The sequence below is a fragment of the Oryza glaberrima genome, chromosome 3 (assembly GCF_000147395.1).
Source record: "Oryza glaberrima chromosome 3, OglaRS2, whole genome shotgun sequence".
NCBI lineage: Eukaryota > Viridiplantae > Streptophyta > Magnoliopsida > Poales > Poaceae > Oryza > Oryza glaberrima.
This window is the reverse complement of record NC_068328.1, coordinates 24,968,955-24,987,326: the sequence shown is the minus strand read 5'-3', so window position 1 is coordinate 24,987,326 and position 18,372 is coordinate 24,968,955. Positions and strand designations below refer to the sequence as shown.

The 18,372-nt window shown below is 40.6% G+C and overlaps 2 protein-coding genes across 2 annotated transcripts; both read left to right on the top strand.

Annotated features, from left to right (window-relative positions):
• The first annotated feature begins 76 nt into the window (after window positions 1-76).
• On the top strand, window positions 77-13,007 carry LOC127766355 (uncharacterized). Its single transcript, XM_052291422.1, has 24 exons — window positions 77-397; window positions 1,040-1,232; window positions 1,304-1,461; window positions 1,571-1,716; window positions 2,295-2,357; window positions 2,467-2,559; window positions 3,643-3,804; window positions 3,930-4,027; window positions 4,106-4,266; window positions 4,504-4,815; window positions 7,315-7,782; window positions 8,917-9,118; window positions 9,287-9,371; window positions 9,473-9,613; window positions 9,710-9,828; window positions 9,906-10,002; window positions 10,081-10,253; window positions 10,355-10,421; window positions 11,184-11,342; window positions 11,484-11,727; window positions 11,814-11,922; window positions 12,013-12,125; window positions 12,219-12,294; window positions 12,648-13,007. The coding sequence occupies exons 1-24, from the start codon at window positions 163-165 to the stop codon at window positions 12,802-12,804; spliced, it is 3,831 nt and encodes a 1,276-aa protein (XP_052147382.1). The 5' UTR covers window positions 77-162; the 3' UTR covers window positions 12,805-13,007.
• A 194-nt stretch (window positions 13,008-13,201) lies between these two features.
• Window positions 13,202-14,884, top strand: LOC127766354 (uncharacterized). The gene is made up of 2 exons (XM_052291420.1): window positions 13,202-14,091; window positions 14,206-14,884. The coding sequence occupies exons 1-2, from the start codon at window positions 13,340-13,342 to the stop codon at window positions 14,882-14,884; spliced, it is 1,431 nt and encodes a 476-aa protein (XP_052147380.1). The 5' UTR covers window positions 13,202-13,339.
• Window positions 14,885-18,372: the final 3,488 nt, after the last annotated feature.

Genomic DNA, 18,372 nt, shown 5'->3' with positions numbered 1-18,372 from the left:
CAATAGCCGTAGCTTACCATCGAAGACAATCAGCTGTTTCGCCATAAAAACCAATCTCCTTTTCCCCTCGCTTTCTTCATCAGATAATAATAGCAATAAAACAAAAAAAAGAAGAAGAAGAAGAGTCGCTTGAATTTGCAGCGTCGCCGCCGCCCGCGCGAGATGGCCCCCGCCGCCGAAGTCTCCTCGTCGTCGGCGGAGACCACCGGCTCCTCCGCCGGTAGCGCGCCCTCGACCGCCGCCGCCGCCGCCGCCGCCACCTCCACCTCCCATTCGTCGTACCGGCGCACGGCTCCCCCGCTCCTGCTCCTAGCCTCGCTCGCCGCGCTCCTCATCATCTCCACCGGCGATGACACCGCGGCCTTCGATTCCGCCGCCGTGGGGCGGTCCATCAAAGGTATAATCGTGCCCGCTGTTTGGTGCACCATGGGCCGGATTTGGGACTGCTGCTGCGTTTGCACGGGGATCGTAGTGCCGTTCTATCTAGGGTTTAGGGGCCTTTGGGGTGGTTTGGGGTTTTCGCTGTAAGATGCGTCTGGTAGCTGCTTCATATTTTAGGTTTTCATGGGGCTTAGTTATAGAATAGGGTTTTGGAGTTGGTTTGTGGAGGGGTGATTGGAAAGTTGCAACTCTTTTGTCGCGAATAAATCTGCAGTAACATGCCTCTCCTTTTACTTCAGAACCAATGCATTTTTGATAATGTCTCAAAATTTGTTTTGTATTCAGTGGTTTCGGCCTTGGCTGAAGGATAAGTATTGTCGTTTTGAAGTATACAGATGGATGATTTTTACCTGAATAACATCTCTTAATAGCTAGACCGTACCCACTTTGTTCCGATTCACCTGTGTGTTTGGTATGAGCTTCTTTTCATGTATAGCCCTTTTACTTACATGTTCCTTTTAGCACAACACTTGGATTTTTGTATGATAATCCCCTTGTAGGTTTGCCTATATGGTTCCAATGTCCTATTATTATTATTATTTTTTTGTGTTCCAATGTCTTCTACCTAACATGCTGGTCTAATTGATTACTTCCGCAGATGTTAGTCTGGAAAATCCAGAGGTGACTTTTGTTCCTTCATCCCTGGGTGGACAGTTTTGCGAGCGAGTTCGCTTGTCTGGAATACCGAAGTTACATATTGGAAGCTATGCAAATCAAATACGAGTCAAAATAAATGTTTCCCAATCAATGCCTGAAAAGTTCCATTGGAAAATAGAAATTTGCTTTCATGGGTAAGTCATACTGTCCAAAGTGTAAATATACACATGCTTCGGGAAAGAAATGAGTCAATTTTCCTTTGCAGGAATGCTTCTATGGGATTATGCCAATGTGAGACAGGTGAATGGCAAAATTTGCAAAATGGCATGTGGAATGCTGTAAAGTCTCCCTATGGAAACAAATATGTTGATGTTAAAGTGGCTGATAAGACATCTACTAGGTTCAGTATTTCCATTCAAGAAGGTGTGTATTATTCATGAACCTAATATTTGTTCTACCAGTCATACAATCAAGAGCATCTATGTCCATTCCTTCCCTATAATTACTGTTCTTGTTCTGTGTATTTATGCAGAGTTTCAGAAATGGCGTCTAGCTTGCCTCGGTATTGGATTTATTCTGCTATTCCTATCACCCATTGTTAGCAAATGCGCGCCTTTTTACTATAGCAGTTCTATGGCTCTTGGGGTCCTGCTTGTTGTTCTGATTGTCCTTTTCCAGGTATTCTCAATCAAATAATTTTGTATGTTTCTTTTTATCATTGTTGGTATAGACACTTCGTATTGTGGCTGGCCAGCAGCAACCACCTAAATAGTTCCTAGACAGGCTAGGTGCTTGCTAAGGGAACACCAACTTACTGTTCAATAAAGACTCATATTGAAAGACATGAAAATACAACATTGTTAAGTTAACTGGCTGCATTTTGTTATTGGGGCACTTCCACCAAGTTTATTATTAAGGAGTAATATACATTGTTAACTTACTGCATTTCGCTAAAACACCTCACTCTTGAGTTTATTCATAATATTTTCAAGTCTAAACTTAGATCTCTTGCTCTAATTAGCGAAGATAGTTTTATTTTTCTCTTAGTTTCCTGTAAAATAGAGCATGAAGCAACTCTAAATTGTGTGACAAGACCAAGAAGTAATAACATTTTCTTTTGATAAGGAACGATTAGTGACTCAATTTTAACAAGTATTTTATTTTGCTTATGGAAAAATGTGTTCTATCAAATTGATTGATGGTCTGTCCTGGCGAAAAAAAAATTGATTGATGGTCTGACCTATTTTTCGTTATAGGGGATGAAATTGTTACCAATGGGCAGGAAAAGTTTATTTTACCTCACAATTTATGGATCTGTGGTAAGTTACCTATGCCCACAACTTCCTGGTATTAATTTTATTGATATACTCTTCAGGAAATTGCAATTAATTCTTCTTACATGTTTATCATTACTATTCTGATGTTCAGGTAGGGGTTGGCTCCTATGCTGTACATTATTTCTCCACATTGGTTGCTTCTATTCTGGAAAATTTTGGTTTGAGTGAAGAGATGCACAACCCTGTAAGTCATTCCTCTTGAATGTGTCAATGATATCAATTAACTGATCCGTTTATTACTTGACATAGTATATTTGCTTGCTATCTGCTTGCTTATAATTTCTGTTCCATAGGGCACAAAGCACATCATCTGTTGTTAAGTTGTAATGACTAATAAACCACTTCAGAAAAATATGAATTTGAAAAATGAATTATAGAAATAATAATGCATTTGTATTAAAGCTAAAGTAAAGTGCTCTTGGTTCTTTATTTTACTTTTGTCCTGTCTAAGCTGAATTGTAACTACCAGTAAAGTTTATTTTGTGTTTTACTGTTCATTTTGGTGTTCATACTTTATCCTTATTTTCTCCAGTAGTAAATTGACTTGAAACCTCTCTCTAAATTGTCCCCTAAGATTTGATTCAAACAGTGCCCTATTGAATGATTCAATAGTAAGTGTTGGGACTAACATGAGATGACTACAAACTATAAAAGTAATCAATAATAATGCGTGATTTTTCTAGGGTAGGAAATCATACGGTAGCATAGTTATTAATGTTGGGTTGGAACATCAGTAATTTGATTTACAGGGCAGGGCTTATATTTTGTGAAAAGACGCTGATTTCAAGTTCTACTGCTCAGATTCAGTGTTATCTGGACACTGACACGTGTCAGGTTCTGTCTCGGATTTCCATGTCCAATTCGTTTTTTAAAAAAATTGGACGTGCGAAATACTACCTGGAATCCACCACAGGTGGAGTCCAATTTCGGACTCTGGGATTTTTTCTCCTTGTTATTGATGTTTTGATGCTAAAAAAGCTACTATATGTGCAAAAGCATAATATAAATTACAATTATTATTTTTTGTCTACATATGGAATTGTATATCTTTATTTTCATCTATGCATGGTAGGCCTGCTTGTTTACTTATTTAGCATATGCATGTGATACCATTATGCACAATATAATTGAATATCTATTTTCAGTAGTTAACACATAATTTTGTGATCCCTCGCTTCTTGTTGCATGAACAATGGAATCTATTATGTTACATGCGTGTTTGTTTACATTGTGCCACCTAATGTAATGAGTTAAAACTGGATTACAGGTATCAATCTTCCTGCTGGTAGCAATTGTCTTGACTGGCGCTGGTTTTGGTTATTGGATGGTCAGAAGATTCATCCTTTCAAAAGATGGTAGTGTTGATGCTGGGATAGCACAGTTTGTGAAGTGGGCTATGCGTGTTGTTGCTATATGCTTTGTTATGCAGGTGTGGTTTATTTTTACATATCTTTGGCATTTTCTTGGTTTCTGAGCCGTGGTTACTAAATCTGCCAGATTTTATTATCTTGTTTAGTTCCCTAAGAACATGTCTGGTATGTATTTATTTTGCAGAGCACACTTGATCCTCTTCTAGCGTTATTTGCGCTGGCCGCTAGTTGGTGGATTTGTTCTGTGTTCACAGCATATAGAGCTCCAAAGTCAATGACACTGTGAGTCCCTTCAGCTATCTCTGGTCTGTGTGCACGTTCACTGTCATTGAAGTCCTCAACATGCTGATTCTGCTGCAGGAAGCAAAAGCAATCAAAGGCTTCTACTCAGCCAATGTATAATAAAGGATCACCTAACCCTCGCCAAATCCAATTCTTAAGCCCATCCAAGAGGGATATTGGAAGAACCACATCAAACAGTTCAGCCACACAGTATGGCTGGAGCAATTTAGCCAATGGAGGTAACATAACTGCTACTGTTGTATGCCTTCCTGGAAATGATTTTTTGGGGCTGGTCTGTACCCCCTATAGTGAACTGTCAGTAAGAATATTAACACATTTGAACTTTTGAAGTGCTGTTTTAATTTTTGTCTGTGTGTTGTACTAGAATGGTGCTTTTTTAAGCATGATTAACTTGAGTATCTTTAAAAGCATCGTATTTGTAGCATTTGAAATTGGCTTTCTACTGGTTTTTGCAGGACTGGTGTCTCCAACACTTACAAAGAGGGTGGTACCCGATAATCAAGATGAAGACCACTACTCCACCTTCCACAATATCCAACCAAGGAAATATTCAAAGGAAGAATGGGATGACTTCACCCAGAAATCCACCAGAAAGGCACTTATGGAGTGCACGGCAACCCCAGAGTTTGCTAGATGGGTTGCTGATAATGCTCACCGGCTACGAGTAGAGCAGCAAGATGACGCCTCGGAGGACGAGCTCATCGAGAGTTCCTCAAATTCATCCGAAGAAACAGCACAGGAAGCTGATACCGGGCTGTTCAGGTGGTATTGATCTTGGCATGCTAAGAGGCTGTGCACGCTCTGTAGAAGTAGGAGGCAGTAAGAAAGCTAGTTAGCAGTAGGGTTAGCATTTCTATTATTTCCACTATTGTTTCCACGGTTCATGCTTCTTGGTGACTGTAGTTAGTTAGCGATCTCAAGTTAACTAATGGTAGATTTAGCTTAGTTCGTAACGGGCCATGGATCGGTAGTTAGCTAGTTGCCTAGAGTTGATCGACTTACCAGAGGGCTCGAACTTGTGTAAATGCAGTCTATTCGATCCATCATAATTGATAAATCAATCCTGTTGGAACGTTGGATCGGTATTAGGATTACAGTGGTAGCTCATCTTATGGCTAAGAGGAACACATGGCAGGAAATGTAATGCTTGGGATCTCCGTGTTGACTTCGATGTCGATATGAGGTAAGGGCAGCAAGAAGCCAAGGGAGTATGATGTCGATAGGATGTGGGCTTGAAAGAATCATGCAACTACAATTCTCTTCCTATTGTTTTAGTTTCTTTTACCCCTCAGTTCCTTGCGTCTGCTCTTCTGCAAGGCATCCCAGGCGATTCTTTTCTCCTTTTCAATTTTTCTGAAGGCATGCGTGCCCATCGTTTCCATTCTATGACAGGGGTAAAGAACGAGGACCACGGTTTTCTTTTCTAAATTAGGACCACAGTTGCTTAATCAACTACGGAGTAATACGAGTGTTTGCTTTTTCTCATATAGGAAAAACATTTATGTGAAGTCGTGTTCGTCGTCCAGCCGCACAAACGTCGTCCACAATTCTCACGCATCTGGACGAGGCTACTGATGCAGAATGTTTGCTGGTACGAATGTTTGGTCCCTTCATAAAAATCTGAAAGCTGTTAAACAAGAACTAGTGCTGCTTGTAGCATAATACAGTATCATTTGGATTCCGATGTTATCAATCAGCTGACGAGCCGTGCGTATGGAGATGGAATAATAATCGGACGCGCACGCTGCACGAATCGATTCGATTCGACCCATCTCTTGTGGATCTGTGTCTTGGCCGTCTCTTCTTCCTCCCACCAGCCTCCTCCCCTGGGTCTGCCTGCAGAGTGCAGACAAAACCCTCCCATCTCCAGTGGATCCTCTTCTCGTCTCTCGACCCCACACCCTCCACTGGAGGCCTCCAATTATTGGCCAACGCACGAAAAAAAAACGTGAATACTAAAAAAAAATGATTGGATGAGATGTTTACTATAAATCTGGATATGGACATGTAGTACTAGGAAACGTCACATTCAGTTCTATGTTGTTATATTCTGAGACGGAGGGAGTAATTAGAAGGGGTGAGATTTCGAACCTAGACCGGCTAACCTACCACCTTTTCACAAGGCTATCCGGAAGACTCTTGAGTGTTTCTCGCCAACGCACGTCTCTATCGCATGAGTTTCTCCCCATTCTAATACGGATAATTTCAAATTTCTATTCCATCACTTCCGTCTTAGTGTCCGGATTTCTCATTGCCTAACGCCTCTGCTGCATCTTGTGCTGCCGCCTGCGTCAGGTACTACGAACTACTCACCACGGCATAGATTAAAGGAGATAGAGAGGGACAGAACAAAATAATGGTTTGGTGAGATGATAGTATTAATCAGTATATAAACCAGCTTATGACATTCCTGCGCGTGGAGAACGTGTGATTACGAACTCTTGTCGTCAAAGACCCACTCCACAGGACCACAGCCTTGTCTGTGTATTTTTTTTTTAGAATGAAGAAAAAAAGAATTTTAGAATGAATCCTTGTCTGTGTATTGGAAAAGAATAAAGATATTTTTATTTGCCTCGTATTCTCGTGTAATGGCATACTACACCTACTCTATACAATTAAATGGTACTGTGTTAAGGAATGAGGTAAACATGGCATGCTGATTGAGTTTATGTTCAGGTAAGCTATGAGAAAATGACTCACTGATTTGTTTAGATGATCGATTAATTGCATTACTTGTTTATTTAGGCTGAGTTCTTTTCTGCATCTCCAAATAACAACTTCATTTCCGTTATCATACTTTACGAACTACTACACAATATATTTCGTGCAACAAATTTCTATATATTTTTCTAAAGTGAAATAAAATCTATTTTTAATTTTATAGTAGTTAATAATTAATTAATTATGCTCTAATGAACTTTATCGTTTTGCATGGCTGAATATTCTATGAAAAACATGCAGAAATAAACAGGCCCTTAGCCATGCTACAGTGTGTTTTTCTTTTAAAAAAAGACGTGGACATAAACCCGTTTATACCCTCATCATGTACTTGTTTGTTTACTAAAATTGTAAACGAGAATCTCGGGAATCAGTTGAATAAGGCAACTGAATCTCAAAGCTTTCGTTGTATCGAGCGTACATGTAGCAACAAAGGAAAATATTCCTGTTCCCAAGTTGTTTTCTCCTCCTCTTTCTTCTTTTTAATTTAACTCGGCTATCTTTATACCATGGTAAAAAGTGAAACCCTCCACGTGGATCGCTATAAGATTCTCCTCCCCCTCGCTCTCCTCCTCGCCTCCCCCCACAGCGGAAGAAGATTCCAACGAGAAGGCGAGCGAGAGAGAGGAGAAGAAACCAAGAGAGCGAGGGCGGAGGAAGCAGTCGAGCTCTCCCAGCCTCGGCGGCTAAACTCCCCCCCCCCCTCGCTTTCTTCCCCTCCTTCCTCAATCTCCAAGCCTCGATATCCGTGTTCTTCTCTGACCGAATCCGAATCCCGCGTTTCTTTGTTGCGCGCGCGACCGCCCGCGGGAATCTTGGTGGTTCTTGGGCGATCGTGATGGCATTGGATGGCGGCGGCGAGGTTGGCAGGAGGAGGAGGAGGAGGGGATGGGGAGGCGGGTTCCCGAGCCTGATGCGGCGGAAGCAGGTGGACTCCGACCGGGTCCGCGCCGCCGAGGGGGAAGGGCAACCCCAGCTCGCCAAGGAGCTTAACATCCCGGCGCTGGTCGCGATCGGTATGTTCATCGAATTCCTGATTCTTATGTTTTTTAATGAGAGAAATGATTTGTTGGCTTTCTTTTTTCTTTTGTATGACGTGTTTTTTCTTTTCTTTTCTTTTTTTTTTGAAATTTTGATTACTTGTGTTGAAATTAGTTTATGCATATATTCATTGTGAAATGTTTATGAATGTACAGCCTTTTGGAACCAGAAAATTATTAGATGTTTATTGTGGTTTCAATGTTTAGTTGGTTGGCCTATTTAAAAGTTTGAAGATTCAGCTGGCAAATTTATATTTGTTCTTTCTTTAGAAGTTTCATTCTTTCATTCATGGAGTTGGAATGACTAGCATCATACATTGGGGAATCCATTTTTTAATAGTTCTCCAGTTGTTTATTACATATATCTGAATGCTTTGCATTAGTTTGTGACAGAAATTCATTAAGTGTATAGGAGTAAGTGTGTGTGGTACTGTGGTAGTATACTAGTATAACGCTATTTCTAGCTGCTGTGCTTCTACTACTTTTTAGTTGTCTATCTCCAACTTCTTCTACTTGTTAGTTGTCTATCTCCAAGTCTCTGTTGGTGTTATGGTGTATCTCTCATGATCTTTGACTTTCAAAAATGGAAAATGATCCTCCAACTTTAGACCTGTAAATTCCCTCAAACAAAAAAAACTTTAGCTCTGTAATAAATAAACACTTGTTTTTGTGGGAGGCATTAACTAATTACACTGTAGTGAACTTCTTTCTACACAGTAAATTAATCGAGCTCATAAGTTCTACGCAGTAAATTAATCTAGTTCATAAGTTGATGCAAGGTGAATGATTGTAATTCTACCTAGGTGTAGAGAAATACTCCCTTTGTCCCAAAATATAAGCATTTTTAGAGTTAGACACGGTTATTAAGAAAGTAAGTAGAATTAAATAGGGGAGAGTTGTGATTGGATGAGAAGTGGATGTAGGTAGGAAAATCGAATAGTGGATGGTTGTGATTGGTTGAGAAGAGAATATTGGTGTAGAAGTTGTTATATTTTAGGACAAATTCTAGCGGCTAGAAGTTGTTATATTTTGGGACGGAGGGAGTATTTGTTTACGTGAACTGTCCATGTTACATGAATTGTTTTAGTGAGTGTTTGTGTTATCTACCAGGTGTCGGTTCAACAATTGGAGCTGGGGTATATGTTCTTGTCGGAACAGTTGCTAGGGAGCATGCTGGTCCAGCATTGACAATTTCATTTCTGATAGCTGGAATAGCTTCCGCGCTCTCAGCCTTCTGTTATGCCGAGCTTGCTAGTCGGTGCCCATCTGCTGGAAGCGCCTACCATTATTCATACATCTGCGTTGGTGAAGGGTAAATTACTTACACCATAATGGAATACACACTCTTCATGGAAGAAATATTGCACCTTTGATAGTCTGTGATATTGTCAAATCTATTGTCATAAAGGAGGATTAACAATCTAAGATACTGTAAACAGATGACTAGAGTTTCTCACATGACTCATTTTTATTTTTCTAGTGTTGCCTGGTTGATTGGTTGGGCTTTAGTGCTGGAATATACTATTGGTGGATCTGCTGTTGCCCGTGGCATATCCCCCAATCTTGTAAGTGTCGTTTTTCCTTCATCTAGTTCTATGGCATTTGATCAATATTCGAACTACATGTCTCATATATTCTATTTTCATAAGTTTCGCTCGTCTTTCAGGCCTTGTTCTTTGGAGGACCAGACAGTCTTCCATGGATTTTATCACGCCACCAGCTTCCATGGTTTGATGTCATTGTTGATCCCTGTGCCGCTGCCCTCGTTTTTGTTGTTACTATTTTGCTATGTGTTGGGATAAAAGAGGTTGTTACATTGGTCGATTTGTAAGTTTCCTATTCTTTCATCTGCAAACTAGGATTATAGGACTGTTACTAATTATTCTATTTGAATCTGTTGCAGAGTTCAGCTGTACAAGAGCTTATAACAGTTCTGAATGCTTGTGTGATGATATTTGTTATTGTAGCTGGTAGTTATATCGGCTTCCAGATAGGATGGGTTGGCTATAAAGTTACTGATGGGTAATGCAAAAAAAAAAAAAACAGTTGATTGTATTTTGAGAGTAATTACTGATGCACTTACCATTTGAACATTTCAGATATTTTCCACATGGGATAAATGGAATGCTTGCTGGATCAGCAACTGTTTTCTTTGCATATATTGGCTTTGATACAGTTGCTAGTACTGCTGAGGAGGTTAAGATGATCCTAACTAACCATGTCGTCCACTTCCTGTATGGAGATGCTGATTTTTCCCTCTTTCAACCCTTATAGGTGAAGAATCCACAGAGAGATCTACCACTGGGAATAGGAGCAGCATTGTCTATCTGCTGTTGCTTGTACATGATGGTTTCTGTTGTTATTGTTGGGCTGGTACCATATTTCGCTATGGACCCAGATACGCCCATTTCATCTGTCTTTGCGAAACATGGAATGCAGTGGGCCATGTAAGGACTCGCTCTCCTTTTGTTTATTCCCATATATCCAATTATCTATAATGGTCTTGCAACGTGCTTATTTAGTCTGTCACTATGCTGTTTTGTTTTAGGTATATTGTGACAAGTGGTGCTGTTCTTGCACTTTGTTCAACTTTGTTGGGGTCACTTCTTCCGCAGGTATACAAACACATCCCTCGATATAAAAAAAAAATCCTAATAATTCCCAATCTTTAAACAAGACAGTGAGCACATAGAGTTGATTCTAGTCGTCTACTATATGCTTGGTCCATAAGGAATTTGCGTTCTAATATCACAGTCAATTATTCCGCATTACATTAGTGAGAGTGGTCTTCTAACTAGCCAATGCTGAATCTATAATCCTTGTGGAAAAAAAGTTATTTTTTTGTTGTACTTCTCACTTGTATTCTGATTTCTGAATCTGAATCAAACTGCTTGGTCCATAAGGTCAATTATTCTGCAGTACATTAGCGAGCAGTTGATTGCACTTTTCACTTGCATTCTGATTTTTGAATTTTAATTAAACTATTCATATAATGATTAATGTTGTTTCTCTCCTTGCAATTTTGCCGATAGGCTCTGTTTTGACAAAATAAACTATAGTACCTGCAAATGTATATTGAACTAATACCATATCAACATAAATGAAATTTGTAGCACACACATCAACACTAGATTGATGATGTGGCATGTATACCAGTACTTGTTACATTTGAGCTATCCCTGATTGCCTTGTACGTAAAACTGATCCCATGCCTACACAGACAAACTCAAATGAGAACACAAAAACATAAACTTAGAAACAGACACCCACCCGCCCACTCTTTCCTTGCACATTATTATGTGAAACTGAGAACTTGGGGATGCATTACCTTGTTTTTTAAAATACATTTTAAAGATTTTAGTTGCCATTTCATGCAGCCTAGAATACTAATGGCGATGGCACGAGACGGGCTGCTGCCATCTTTCTTCGCCGATGTTAACAAGAGGACACAAGTTCCTGTAAAGAGCACAGTCGTGACTGGTCTCTGTGCAGCAGCTCTGGCTTTTTTCATGGATGTTTCCCAGCTGGCAGGAATGGTAAGGAACTTACCCGGCTGTTATCTTTGGATATACTGATGGTCTTTTGCAATGAGAGGTGCATTCTATAAGACCATACTTGCCATTAAGCATTACAGAGATTGTAAGGTGGAGATAAAATTAAATACTCATTTGTTGCAGGTCAGTGTAGGCACACTCCTTGCATTCACCATAGTCGCTGTCTCGATCTTAATACTCAGATATATTCCTCCGGATGAGGTTCCTCTGCCTTCATCTCTGCAAGAAACATTCTGTTTGAGCCAAGAATATGATGAGGAAAGGGTTAGCGGTATTCTTGGAGATGAGAGATGCAAAACATCTGAAACAAAGGATGTGATTCTCGCAGAATCTATGGAGGATCCTCTCATTGAGAAGAAAATAACAAGTAAATTGCATTCCCATTTTTCTTATAACTGCTGTATTTTATTTACTTCAGTTATCCAACAAGAAATCTTCTGATAAACTCTGCAGGAAAGATGGACGAGATGAAGCGTCGGAAGGTGGCCGCTTTCAGCATAGGATCTGTTTGTGTTGGAGTTATGGTTCTCACATCCGCAGCTTCTGCCACATGGCTGCCTTTGTAAGTGTCAATGATGCACAAAAACAGTATGTAGTGATAGCCAGGTTCCTTCCTGTTTCGAGAATAACCTCTATCTGTTGTTGATGCCAGTCTTCCTATGTGTATTGGCTGCATCGTTGGCGCTCTGTTGCTTGTAGCCGGTCTTGGCCTCCTCTGCTGGATCGACCAAGATGATGGCAGGCATTCTTTCGGCCAATCTGGAGGTACATAGCAAACTGTTCTCTCTTTTTAGGAAGGATAAAACACTGCTTTATTCTGCCAGTACATTCGGACTAAACAGCACACTTCTTGTGCAGGATTTACATGCCCTTTCGTTCCACTTCTGCCAGTCTTGTCTATCCTCGTAAACACATACCTGTTGATAAATCTGGGGTTCGTGTCTGACTTACCCAAATTATTACTCCCTCCGTCTCATATTATAAACCACTTCGGGTTTGTGCTAGAAAAATGTAGTAACATCTGCAGCACCAATTTAGTTTCAATAAATCCATATTGAATATATTATATTTTTATAGTAAATTTATTTTTTGTTGGAGATATTGATATATTTTTCTGTAAACTTGATCGGACTAGAAGAGGTTTGACGTAGAAACCCAAAGTGACTTACAATATAAAACGTATGGAGTATTTTTTTTTCTTTTTCCATACCACTAGATGCCTTTAATCTCACCATTTTCTCTACCATCCATCATGAACATTAATTCATTTTGCATTGTCTTGTTCAGTGGAGAGGCATGGATGAGAGTAGGCATATGGCTGCTGATAGGCGTCTTGGTGTACCTTTTGTACGGACGAACTAACAGCTCCTTGAAGGATGTCATCTACGTCCCCGTAGCGCAGGCCGATGAGATATACAAGAGTTCATCTGGATATGTGTCCTAGAAAAAAAAAATTTTTTAGTTTGCACTATTCTTCAGTGACAACATGCCTCACCTGTCTGCAATTGGAAGATTAGCCTGGACAGAGGAGATGCTAAATCATTCATACTTGGGGAAAAAACATGGATACAATATTATATTTAGGATGTGCATAGGTGTATATATAAACCCAATTGGACAGTGGAATACATGATTTTGTGTATATAAGCCCTTTGTACTAAATGGTAAACTGAAAAGCAGTTATCGATGAAAAAAAAAGTGCAATAGACGAAGTACTACTATACTTATATCCCTATTGCATTATCTTTGCTGTATTTGTTTTCTTTTTGGTTGTTTGTTCGGTGGAACACGTATGGGTTATACCTCTATACGATGCGAGTTGTAGTAGTACACGTACGTACTGCATGATCCCAGTCCGAATCGAAGTCTCATATATATGTGTTAGCCTGTATTTTTACATGCCTAGCTAGTCGATCATTGTAATGTAATAAAAAAGGAGTTGCTGTCCGTCGACCCGTTCCACCAATACGTACGTGGAGATGATGGAGGAGGATCAACCGGCCGACGAGGTGGTGCTGCTGCTACCGGAGGAAATCCTCGCCGAGATCCTCCGCCGCCTGCCCCCGCGCAGCCTCGCGGCGTCGCGGTGCGTTTGCACGGACTGGCGTTCTACCATTGACTCCCGTCGGCTGCTACGTGCAGACCTCCTCCCGCTGTCGCTCGCTGTCATCTTCATCGACTTCTGGGGCCTTAGATTTCCGGACTTCTTCTCCCGCCCAACCTCATTGACCTCACCGTCGACGATCGGCGGCAAGCTCGACTTCTTGCCCGTCAAAAAAGATCTCCGCAGCATCTACGCCATAACAGGCCACTGCAACGGCCTCCTCATGCTCCCCGGCGTCGTGGTGAACCCGGCCACTCGGAGATGGGCGCGCTTGCCACCATTGCCACGCCACTTCACCGTGCCTCAAGGATTGTTTTATAACGAATTCATCATCTTCGACCCCACCATATCACCGCACTACGAGGTGTTCAAGATCCCATACGGTGGGACGACGGACTATGTCGACCGGATGGATCCCGTCTTGAAGGAATCGGAATGGCCACCATCGTCCCTCGTCCTACGTGTCTTCTCCTCGGCCACAGGCCAATGGGACGAGAGATCTTTCACCAGAGAAGGGGATGCCACAGGAACACATGCCGATGCACAGAGGCAGCCATGGCCGTGGATTCAACGCGGACAGGCTTATTGGAGGGGAGTACTTTATGTGAACACATGCCATGTAATGAGGTTTGATCTCTTTACACTATTTGTTTACTAATTTTGTAAATTTCAAATCCTTACAAGTTGAAATCTTTTTTATGTCTGGTAATGTGTGCATCTCTATATCTTTGTTCTTTGCAGGATATCTCTGTCTGATGGAAAATATCAAGTAATTAAACATCCCACAGTTTACTACAAGAAGTTTAAACCAAATTTTTTAATTGGAAAATCAGAGAAAGGGGTGTACCTCGCGTCACTTGAATTTGACCATAATCTTTCAATTTGGGTCCTTAATGGATCATGTGGTCGTTTTGAGTGGTTACTGAAGCACCAGAACAACCTTATGCCTTTGTTGCTACGTTTGAACTGTGGAAAACAAGCTCGCCGGCCATGGATTTTACAGAATGTTAACTATCATCTTTACTGTCAAAAGTTTCCTGGTGAATGGAATTTATATGATTGGGAGTATGATCCCTCTCATCCTGATTATCAAAACGATAGTGATGACGACGATAGTGATGAAGCATTGGATGAAAATAATTTTAAATGGAATTTTGACGATGATAGTGTTGTAGACACTCAAGAATGTTTTGAGAACTATAAAAGTGGCAGTCTTGATTTCCTCGGCTTTCATCCATATAAAGAGATGGTTTTTTTAGGTTCCTCGAAAGGATTGGCATATCATTGGAATAGCACAAAGCTCCAATATTTGGGAAATTTACGCCCGAAACATCGTGAGTACTTCGTTCGAAATGGAAATATAAACAGGTCATTTCCATACACACCATGTTGGATGGACAATTTCTCAGAAACTAGATAACTCAATCAAGATTAGCATGCAAAGCTGTCATTTGGTGTAGGTTTTTGGTTTGTTATCTCAAGTAATGATTCTAAGTTATACATATCATATTGTCTTGTTGCTGCTATAATATTTTGTTGCATAAGTTAGCCATGTCAGCTGACGGTTAATTGTGAACGTCAATTTTCTATAGTCATTTTACAATACCTCCCACTAGGGGTGGCAATATTTTAGTAGGAACAAGGGCGAATTAAGCTAGGATTTGAGAAAGAGGAGACAAGCCAATAAGCCACGTCCACGAAAAAAAAGTATATGCCTTTATTATAGCTAGTACATAAGGAGCCAATATATGTAAAAGCAATCATCTGGCTTCTTGTTCATCTTGGCTAGATGATTCGATTTTAATAAGTGGCTGATTTTTTTTTCAAAGAACATAATACGTGACTGAATTGTATTATCAGTGGATTGGCTCCATTCTCTATAGGAACTAGGAAAATTAGAGCTCAAATATTTAGGGTATTAAGACAGAGCATAAACCCGTGGACGATGGCTCGACTCTGGCAACCCCACCGCAATACCTTCGCCGCTGAGTAGGAATAGATCTCACTGTTGATTTTGTTGGTCCTCAGTCATTTGCTTAAGTGGAAGGGCAATTTAGTCGTCGTGATCGTATCATTGGCCAAGCATGCCAGCTTTGCAGGTCCAATAATTTCGTTCCATCACAAGTTGTTGAAGCAGGAGGAACAGCCGCTGGCATAATCTTGTGCTCGTGGCCATAGTCTGCCGTTGCACAGGCAGAGTAGTGCCACCCCTCCTTCCCCCGAATTCAGTGTGCACCACGGTCACCGTGGGTTAGCCCGCATAAGAGTGTGCCCAAATAACAATAGCAAAGCCAAACAAAACCAAAACCACAAGCACTAATATTGGTAAATAATCGGATCTAACAACTATAGGCCTAAAACAAATCCACACATAGGATATATCAGGATTAACATGTGTTCATTAATACATCTTCCAGGGATTTCATAGGTAAGTACAATACTAAATAAGAACTCAACATATAGCCGTATAGGATGTGAGAATTAACATGCGTTTAACACTTCATTTTTCAGGGACAGAACAGGTACAATACTAAATACGAACACCATTTTTTTTCTTCCAGCTTCATGACACATAATTCTCAAAAGGCAATGTATTTTCCTCTTCATGATGATAAACCAGCCGCTTCATTTGAAAAGCGAGAAACAAACTGCTTCCAGCTTCATGAACTTTTCTGGTCTAACTGCATATTTCCTTCACCATACATACATTAAATAAAGTTAGAGTGGACGAATTGCTGATCCAAAATTACTATATGTACAAGATCCTGAAGGCCAAATCACACACTACTGAAAGTCAAAATCATTTCTATTGAGAACCATAAATAACAAGATGCGGTAAAATCATGTATGACAACATCCTGAAGAAAATTTGGCTAGCTGATAGAAGTCATAGAACAAAATGATTCCATCAGTGATTTCAAATTCAGATTTTCAGGAGCCCGATATTTTTTCCTAACTACTCAACTGCAGGAAAGCTTACTATAAACCACTAAAAAAAAATAACGAAAGCATTATATGTTGCCTTGGGAATGCATCGGCATGATAACTATATTATCTACTATCCCCAAAGTAGCAAACGTATTGAAGGATGATACCAGGGATACAGTCTGGATAGTTTAACTTTCTGTAATACCTTGATTAGAAAATTCTCAATCCCACTCTTCATATATGTGATTGACATGGTGGCACTCACTAACACACAGACGTCACCATAGAATATCACATCAGAGCATTGGAATGGTTTAGAATCCGTCTGGACCTATACGACACACTTAAGATAAATCCAAAGACCTAAAAATACATTTTGTGAGTTTAGGAATCTAGATGACACACCCGTACAAGTAATCTAGATGACACACACGTACAAGTATAGGACCGTCAATGTACTTCACTCTTCTACTACATCACTACCCAATCTAACATGAGCGGTAGTAACAGATCTGGTCCATTACATCTACTACAATAGATGACTCATATTCACGAGTGGTATAAAAAGAGAAAAATCTAATTTCTACGGTTGGTGCATAAGATGATCTACTTGACTCCATGAGTGTGGTATTCTCCAGGTGTGTTCGATGGATATGGCTGCTTCTATATATACAGCCACACCAGCTACATCAAATGCAGTAAAATTTGTATTGGCTTGTACCATACTGCAGCCAGCCACAACTGGCTGCAATGTAGCTCAAGCGAACAAGCCAAAACTTTCAACACACCTAGTTTACCTCATCATCGAGGGAGGGATAATATACTCTTTTTTTAATTCTAATAAGCTAGCTTTTGTGACTAAAGGGCCCAACAAATTCCATCATTAGCATGTTATATAAATTTATCAGAGTAAATTTCATAAAACCCCACCTATTATAGTTCAGGTTACACAAAACCACATGGATCTCGACATGTGGCATATAACCCTAGTTATTGTGGTCATAAAATTTCACAAAACCGTTAATCAATTTGACGTACTCCTATATCAAAATTATAAAATACCATATTTATATTTATATGTATGTAACATTTGTATAATGGATAAAGAATTCGTAAATTCGAGATGTGATTGTAAACTGAAAAGTGAGGTAGATCAAAGTCAAAATGATCAATAGTGTGATTTCTTGAAACTTTATTATCATAATGCCTAGGGTTATGTGCCACATACCAAAAACCATGTGGTTTTATGCAAATAGACCATAATACCAGTGGTCAAGTGAAATTTACCCTTCTGTGACATGCCTCACGCCGCTAGAAAACCATTTTTGGGGACACCACCCATTTATTTCTACTATCGGATTTAAAAACATGTACTTGTGAAAATGCATTGAAGGGGTTTCCGATCACAAACTGCCAGCAAAATTTGATTTTCATTGGCAGCCGCTAAAACGCTCTACATGAGAAAAAAAAACACGATACTAAATCGCAGTCTCCTAGATGCGAGAGCCAGCTAAATCTATCTTCTCCCCAAGTCTCTCCTCCTTCTCACCTTTACCACTCCCCTCTCTCTCTCTCCGTCCCTATTCCCTCTAGCCTCCTACCTCCACCGCGGTGCTCTCAGCAATGGTGCCACGGCGGCGATGGCGATGGCGATGGCATATGTGACAGCGACGGCTGCAACATGCCAATACGGGGGTGGTGGATCCGCCGCTGGCAGGCTCGGGAGTGGCAAATTCACAGGAGGAGCTTGTCCAGGCATTCGGACGGTGGATCCGGCGGTGGGGGGCACATAGGTGGTGGATCTAGCAGGGGAGAGCTAGGCTCACAGGCAGTGGATCCGGCGGTGGTGAGGCTCGCGGGGCATATATCCTGCTATTGAGCTCGGGCATGAATGCTGGCGGGTGACGGAGTTCAGGCAACAAGCAGCCTTGGTGGGGCGTTGGGTTCATTTTGTTACTGCAGGTAAGCATAGTATCCTAG

Bases quoted from the DNA above. Each gene is read 5' to 3' on its own strand.
- LOC127766355 (XM_052291422.1), top strand. From the start codon at position 163: ATGGCCCCCGCCGCCGAAGTCTCCTCGTCGTCGGCGGAGACCACCGGC. The intron at 1,462-1,570 runs GTGTGTATTATT...GTATTTATGCAG, and splicing joins CAGTATTTCCATTCAAGAAG to AGTTTCAGAAATGGCGTCTA. The intron at 9,614-9,709 runs GTTGTTACATTG...AATCTGTTGCAG, and splicing joins TATGTGTTGGGATAAAAGAG to AGTTCAGCTGTACAAGAGCT.
- LOC127766354 (XM_052291420.1), top strand. From the start codon at position 13,340: ATGATGGAGGAGGATCAACCGGCCGACGAGGTGGTGCTGCTGCTACCG. The intron at 14,092-14,205 runs GTTTGATCTCTT...TGTTCTTTGCAG, and splicing joins AACACATGCCATGTAATGAG to GATATCTCTGTCTGATGGAA.